We start from the raw sequence: 7,944 nt of genomic DNA, 5'->3' as shown, positions 1-7,944 counted from the left end.
CTGACTCTGCGCCCAGGCTGAGGTCGCCCTGGCCCAAGGGAAGCCGCCACCTTTGCAGAGGCACCTGTAACCATCGTCGGTCAGACACCTCGCCCCGCTGACCACCAGCTACTCGGGCTTTATCTTCCCTTCCCTTGTCGCTGTCCAGGCAGCTGGCCTGCCAACCTCCCGGGGGAGCAGGAGTCCTTGTCCATGGCCGGGTCAGCGCATGGGTCAGCGCACATTTCAGCCACATGCAGAGCAGAGCTGCAGCCGCAAGAGCAACGGCCTTGCTCGAGGCCAGGCCGGGCTCTGAGGTCAATCCTACTGCTAAGGAAAGGGGTAATTTGGTGGCATGTGGCCGGCTCTTTAGCAAACTTTAATTAAGTCTCCACTCTACCCTAAGAGCCTTAAGGCAGAAACCCTGGGCTGCACTCCATTAAACTGACCTCTGCGTTTGCAGAGAGAACTTTCAGAAAACCAAGAATAAAATTAAGACCAAAACATACACATAAAGGTTTTCCAGGATTCCCTCCACTGGCTGTGTAACTATGGAAAGCTAGACACTTAACAGCCCAGGGTGGGCACAGAGCACAGGGCTGGCTGGCTGCTCAGAGGGGCCGATGGGTGCCTTCGTTTTGGGAAGGGTCGGCGGGGGGGTCCCTTCCCGGCCCTCTGAGAAGCATTAGCTGAGTGAGTGGACAGCAGTGAGTAGCTGTGAAGGAATGCACACACCAACCTGGCATGCTGAACCCACAGGACAGAACAGATGGCCCAGACATAGGAGACCCCTGGCTGCTGATGGTGACAGATCAGAGCAGTCCCACCAGGAGACACTCTGCTGAGATCAGGCACAGATCTGCAGGGGAGTCAGCCAAGCGGCCACAGATAATTATGGGGACAGGTAAAACCAGAGAGCCCTTCTGTTCCCTCCCAGGTGATGGTCTCCTCCTGGGGACCTTCTGCCACTTGGGCCACCACCACCACCGAGTCCCACCTCTCTCCCCTGGCTTGGTCTGGAAGACAGATCTAGGGCACCTGCCGGGGGCGGGTGGGGAGAGCAGGGCCGAGAAGCTTCCTGAGGCAGGCTCGAGTTGATCCGTGAACGCTCGCCCGGAGAGGACGGCGCCTGACCCACTTTGAGCGGAAGGCCGAGCCGGGAACTGTGTGTGTGGCAGCTGCTCTGAATACACAATCGGGGGACGGCGGCCCTGCGGGTCCTCGACAGCCCAGGCCCAGGCCCTGCCGCGCTCCAGAGCGGTCTTTATTAGAAAGAATCAGTTTTTTAATAATGCCAAATGGGGTATCCCGAGCTGAGCCAGCTGTTCACGTCCCCAGCTGGGAGGCGTCTGCTGGCTGTCCCCAGGGAACCGTCTACAGTCATCATTTTAGTGGCTTAGGCTCTGAAGCGACAGCTGCTGGGCCTGGGGGCACAAAGGACAAGACTTTTGGCCGTGTCTCGAAGAGTCCCTGGTCTGCTGACAGCAAGAGCCAGAAGCCACAGAGGGAGCCCCCCACATCGCTTCTTCCTTTTCTTGGGCTCAAGCTTCCTCAAAGGCAGTGGGAATGGAGGCTGGTGGGGTGCAGGAGGGCACCCGGCCGGGTGTGCCCTGGGGACCAGGGCTGGGGTGGGGCACAGGGGAAGCTGTACGGAGCTGACCAGTGATGCTTCAGGATTTCACGGGGGACACTCAGAGCCATAAGTCTTTCTGGGGGTGGCTTAGAACGAGTCCCTGATCTCATGGCCTCCGCAGAGATTGTTCTGAGGCCACTCTCGGTGCGTGACGGCCGAGATGACGATGGCAGGGAAGCACTCTGAGGGTAGCACGAGGCTAACGTGTGGCCGGCGGTGCTAGACACTGTGCTAACAGCACTTTCCATGTGATCCCATTTATCTTCACGGCTACTCCGTGAAGGAGGCCCTGCCTTTGCTGCTGCCAGACGAGGACCCCGGCTGAGGCAGGCTTGGCCCGTCGGTGCATGTGAGGAGTGAACACTGGCTGACCCGTGGAAGCGAACACAGGGAGGAGGTGCAGCGGGAGTGAATGGGAGGTGGGGCCCCCGGGCCAGATCCCAGGCTGTCTGCTCCGGGCCTGCAGCTGACCTGAAGCGGCTGCAGGCGGTGAGCGGCCAGACAGTGTGGGGGCTGGTCAGGAAGCCCGCTAGGGCCTGAACAACAGCCTCACCTGCCAGAGAGCAATCGGAGAACATCCTTGCACCAATCGGCATTTGTAATCTGGATCTCCCGAACTGACCAGAACTTATTTGGAGAGCAAAAAATGTATCAACGTTGGCGCCTGACATACGCATCCTGACATGTTCCTGGACAAGTGGCTGTCTGCGAAGGCCATCGAACCCTCTCCATCCCATTTGGGCAGCATGGGGGGGCGGGCTTCTGGAGGAGGACACAGAGGAAGCCTGGGAGAGACCTCAAGGCTTCTCAGCTTGTGTTGAGCTCTGGGGGTTCTGCTTGGGGCGGGTTCCTGCGGGCCTCCCAGGTCTCATTTCAACAGATGGCAGAACCAATTGCTAATTAAGCACAAGAAAGTTTCTGGCTCAGAACGTTATGATTTTCCGGTCCCTTTGGTGCTCATTCTTCCCTTTTCTCTTCCTAGAACCCAAGCCAGCTATCGCCACCTTGAGCTCCGCACCCGGCGCTCTCTCTCTCTCTCTCTCTCTCTCTCTCGCTCTCTCTCTCTCTCTCTCTCTCTCTCGCTCTCTCTCTCTCTCTCGGACACTCCGGGCCCTAAGCTGGGGGAGGGGAGAGGCGGAGTGTGCTGGTGCATGTGGAAGGGAGGTTCACTGCAAACTGACAACTGGGTGCACACTTGAGAGGACAAACAGGGCTTTGGTGCTCACTGCCTTTGGAGGAGTTCTAGAAAAATCACCTGGGATGCGCTTGGGCCAGGAGACAGGCCTCCTCAGAGGGCTCACAGATGTCCAGGCGCAGACGTGGTCCCTCCCACGAGGCGGCCGAGCTGGGGTCCTTGTCTGTTTCCCCCCTCCTGATGCCACACTGCTGTCTTCCACCTGCTCCACAAGGGAAAATGCCCAGGTGGCTGCAGTGCCCCCAGCTGGGGACTGAGGCCTAGACCGGGCTATGTTTTCATTTACTTAACTAGGCGATTTTTTCTCATTTCAGAGGGCTTTGTGTCACAGAGAGGTTTACTTTTCAAGTCCAGAGGTCTGAGTGTCTCCAGGAGAAAGGTGACTGCCTGTGCTGTCGCCGGCAGGAGCCCTGGAGGAAGGTTCTGGAGATGCTACTGCCATCTGGTTCTCTCTCAGATCAAGGGAGAAAAGAGGCAAATGACGTGCAGAGACAGAGATGTCAAGACAGCAGTGTCACCGCCCAAACCCAAGTGTGGATGACCTTCACGAGCCGGTCTCCACCTCGAGCCCTCTCTACGGCCAAGCATCTCTCAAGGCCACTGCCACCTTGCTGTGCCGCGGTGCAGCACAGGGGACTGCCTCCGAGGACCCCAGAATCTCAGTGGGGGAGACCCAGATGATCCCCACTGCAGTCCCTGTGGGAGGGGTCCTGGCTGGGAGAGGGAGAGGGAGAGGCAGAATGGGGTCGCCAGGGGATGGGCTGCCCGCACCCTGCGAAAGAGCAGTCCACTGTGTGAAGCAAGTGATTCCGCTCCGTGAGCCCGGTTCTGGGGGCGGAGAGGCGCCAACATGGAAAGGGGGCAGGGCTGTTCCCAGATGTCCCCGAGGCCCCTGTGACACAGGGAGCTCCAGGTCTCCTCCATGGGTGGGAGCTGTGCTGACCCCAGTCTGGGGAAGCCTCGAATTCTGTCAGCCTCCTCTCTCCGTCTTACCACCTTCTCCCTTTTAATGAATGTATGCGTCATGCTAAACAGGCACCAGGGTGCTCCGGAAGCCATTAACTGTCATTATCTGGGCGGCCATCCCTCATGGGCTGACATGGGAATCCATCACGGCGGCTATGGCGCGGGCGTCCCCTACACCGCTCCCCACCCTGCACCTGCCCCCCTCCCTGCCTCGGGAGAGGAACCAGACACCACGCTTAACGAGCCCCCTCCCACCGCGGAAGCGTCAGGTCGCAGACCACCAATGGGGGGAGCGGGGTGGTGGGGGGGGGAGGTAGGCAGGGGCTAACTTTCAGGGACCCAAGGACAGAGTGGGGCAGGGAAGCGAGAAGGGGATCATCTTCCCCCAAACATTGCTTTACTGAGAAAACTCCTTCAGAAGGTCACTAGGGCTCTCAAATACTCCCCATGAGCAGACTTACAAGGGGAAGGGTGGACAGCCGCCGACCCCAGTGTTTGGGCGCGCTCCCTCCTGACGCCCGAGGAGGCTCCATCCCAACATCGTGCCCGTGGAGCTCGTGTGACCCTCACTTTGTACGCAGTGAATCCTCATTTCTCCCAGGCGGTCATGTTAATTTAACTCAGAGCTTTGGAGCTTGTGAATGAAATCTGGGAGGAGCAGCCTGCGGATGAGACTAGGATCAGACCCACTGAATGGGGCAGATGAGTCCCACCCGCCGGGTGTCCTCCCGTTTCCCTGTCTCGGCTGGATGGTGATGGACAGGCTCATCAAGCTACAGAGGCCCCACCGCTCGCACCCCAGACGACTCGGTCCTGCGCTCACTGCCTGACAAGAAAGGACCAAGAGTGGGTAGACGCTACAGGCTGGTGGTTCTGGCTCAAGCCGAGGCAGGACGTCCTAGCGCTGATCATCGTCCCCTCTGAGGAGAGCGGGAGCCTCTCCGAGTCGTGAGCTGGCTTGGATGACCGCCACCCCTTCTAACTGAAGATGCCGGGACTCCCGTGAGGCGGTGGCTCCTCCTGGGGGGAGGGGGGGTCCAGGGGATGGGAGGTGCCAGAACAGCCAGAGATCACTTGGATCAGAAACTGTCTGAGCTGGTCATGACCTGGTGCTGAGCGCTGGCATCCAGTGAGACGCAGTGTGCCTGAGGCCCAATGAGGGGTGCGCAGTGGGAAAGGGAGCTGGAGAAGGGGGTCAGGAGTGGGGAGCCCCGACCAGAACAGCAACAGCATTTCTGTTTTTAGACCAAAACGGGCGTGAAACCGATCCCAGAGCACGTGCCGGCCGACAGGGCAGCCGGGGCTCCACGCCCTCCTGTCCTGGGTCCCGGTGGGTCAGCAGCCCTGCCCCTCTGGGTGGCTGGCAGGATGGTGTGGCGGAATGAACGGGCTCCCTCCTGCACCCCTGATGTGAGGGGGAGACCCCCAAACTCCCCGAGGACAGCGGCGCTCTTGCTCGGCGGGGTATCAGTCAGAAGGCGCTGCAGACGGCGCAGTGGGTGGTGGCCACAGCCTGCTGGTTTCACGGGCCTGCTTCACACGCACCCACGAGAACGCAGAGAGAAACCGCCCTCAGGCCCTGAGGTGGGCAGAGCCCGACCCAGGCTTCAGGGCTCAGCGGTCAGTCGTGTGACGTGGGTCAGGGCATTTAAAGGCTGTGAGGACCTGGCCCCAGCTCCAGCTCTGTCTGCACTATGTGACCTCAAGGTGACTTAACTCCTTCGGTACTAAATTCCCCCACCAGTAACAAGGCAGGCAGAGCGCCTGCCCCTTCCTGCCCACGGGGCCCGTGCCCCATTCCGGCGGCGCTGCAAGCCCGCACTCAGCTGGTTTAGGACAGGTGACGGAAAGGACAAGGGGGACTCGAGATGTCTCTTGGACTCACCGATCCATCGCATCAGGGAGGTCAGGATCTGGAGGTACTTGGTCTTCTGGACGTCGAAGAAGGCAAAGGGCCCCAGGAGGAGAGTGAAGACGGCCTGGGCGACAAAAACGAGAGTGAGCGGGGGGCAGAGGCCGGACGGCCTGCAGGGCACCGACGGTGTGGGGAGGACGCCCCACCCACGAGGCCAGGGCCGGTGCTGACCCCGGGTCAGACAGCAGCACCCATGAGCTTCCAGGGTCCAGGGCTGTGCTTCTCTGCCACTCGACACACTGGGACTGCCAGGTAAGTCCCAGGCGACATCCTGGGGACGTCACCTGCTCACTTCAGCAAACACTGACTGAGGAGGCACAGCCTGGCACCGAGCACCATGGGCCCTCATGGCCTACAGGGGAGAAAGGACGCGGGGACCCTGATGGTGCGGTGCGGTGCGGTGGAGGGGACACTGTTCTGAAGAGTTCAAAGGATCGATCAGGATGTCACCAATCAGCCACGTTTCCACTTAAGGAGAAGAGGGAACCCTGGAGAACCAGAGCCGGTGGCTTCCGGCACGAACCCCCCAGAGAAATGTCCCGCCCCAAGGAAGGAAGGGGCCGCATTCAGGAGGGCGAGCGTGGAGGGGCCGGGCGGAAAGTGGGCATCCGGCCAGAGGGGTGGGCTCCTGCCAGCACCTCGGTCCTCTTCCTTTTTGTAGAACAGGGGAGAATGAGTGTTTGTTTAGAAAAAAAAAAAAAGGATTCAAAGGCCGTCTTAGAAAACTGGTCTGTGGGAAACTTCAACCCTCTTTGCAAAAGTAAAGGGGGTAAACACGGCACGGTGGCGACAGCTGGGCTGGGAACCGAGGGAGACCATGGTTTCCATGCCAAGCGGGGTGCTCGGGGAGCAGAGGAATTAAAAGCCGCTGGCTGGGGTTACGATGACGGCACCATTTCCAATCTGGCACCATTTCCAATCTGCCGCCTGGAAGCGGCAGAGGCATCAGACCTTATTAACATTTACACTGTGCCATTTTATCACGGAAATGCTAATGACACTCACTGGAGATGCAGCAGACGCTGGGAGGCCCGAAAGTGGGGAGCGGGCCCACTTTCGGGAGTCAGGCCCTGGCCCTGTGATCTGGGTGACTACATCACAGCTGCTGGGCCTGGTGGCCAGTCCCCAGCTGGCTCCCCTGTGCCGGGAGGACGGGAGCTCCCCAGAAGGGGAGGCTGAGCCCGTCCCTCCCCCGCCCCCAGCACAAGGAGAGCAGGATGTGGGAGAAGCTGTGACCTCTTATCCAAGTCCATTATCGCTGTGAGGATGAATGACATGAAAGACTAAAGTGCCGCTTAAGGAAAAGGCTCTAATTAGCTGGGGTGGATAAGGCCTTCTGGCAGCCGCGGGGCTGGCAGACCTCTGGAGAGAGCTTTCTGCTGAGAAGCTCCGCTTCCATTCAGGAGGGGGGTAGAGAAGCATCTCCAACAGGCTGTGGCTGACTGGGGAGGCAGAGGGAACAGACTGCGGTCTTCACTGGTCCCCCTCAGGCCCGGGGAGAGGGGCTGGGGCCGCAGGAAGGTGCAGAGTCACCCACTCTTTTCTGAGCAGGCCCGTATGCAGTGCCATCAGCAAGTCATTTAGGAAAATTACTACTCCAGGGAAACTTTCCACTGATGAATTTCTCTTCCGAAGGACGGGAGAGGGAGCTGCCGTGCGGCAGAACACACGCCCAGCCCCTGGAGTTCCCGAGTAACTGTGGCCTGATCGAAACCGGACCCCTGGTCTTCCCTGGTCCTATCTCATCTTTGAAGCCTAAAGACCGGTTTCAGAAAGTTGCGCTATATCCAAACAGGGAAGAGAATCAGCCCCAGAGGCAGGCAGGGGATTCTGCTTCTGCAGCTCGACAGGACCTTTCCTCCAACAGTCCTTTCTCGGATGCTCACTCCATTTTCATCCTCCTCCTCGGCAGAGGTTTATCAAGATCCTATGACACAGGATCTTGACATTTTATAAAACCGTGTCAGATGGGATCCCAGCCCGCTAAAGCATCTGTGTCTTTAAAGAGAACAAGCACATGGACGCGCCCGAGACAGGTCCATGTGAGGTGCCAGCTGAGTGATGGGGACGAGAGTCGAGAGGCGCTCGGACAGAGTCCACGCCCGCTGGCCCCCTCCCGTCCAGTTCAAGGGGAAGCAGGCCTGTCCTCAGAGCGGGAACAGGCGGTGGAGGGCTCTCGTGGAAGATTCGACTGGTCAACAACAGCTGTGACACCTGTCCGACGGCAGCTGGGACGTGGTTTCGTTTCCTTTTAAT

General features: G+C 59.5%; 1 protein-coding gene across 1 annotated transcript in view; it reads right to left on the bottom strand.

Annotated features, from left to right (window-relative positions):
• Positions 1-6,037, bottom strand: part of TMEM104 (transmembrane protein 104) — an 18,618-nt gene extending 12,581 nt beyond the window's left edge. The window contains exons 1-2 of the mRNA XM_023531613.1: positions 6,018-6,037; positions 5,659-5,933 (exon numbers count right to left, since the gene is read on the bottom strand). Of these exons, the coding sequence (XP_023387381.1) occupies positions 5,659-5,933; positions 6,018-6,037 (295 nt within the window). The remainder of the gene's footprint in view (positions 1-5,658; positions 5,934-6,017) is intronic.
• Positions 6,038-7,944: the final 1,907 nt, after the last annotated feature.

Source organism: Pteropus vampyrus, unplaced genomic scaffold (assembly GCF_000151845.1).
Source record: "Pteropus vampyrus isolate Shadow unplaced genomic scaffold, Pvam_2.0 Scaffold72, whole genome shotgun sequence".
NCBI lineage: Eukaryota > Metazoa > Chordata > Mammalia > Chiroptera > Pteropodidae > Pteropus > Pteropus vampyrus.
Note: the sequence above shows the minus strand (reverse complement) of the source record. Positions and strands in the feature narration are given on the sequence as shown.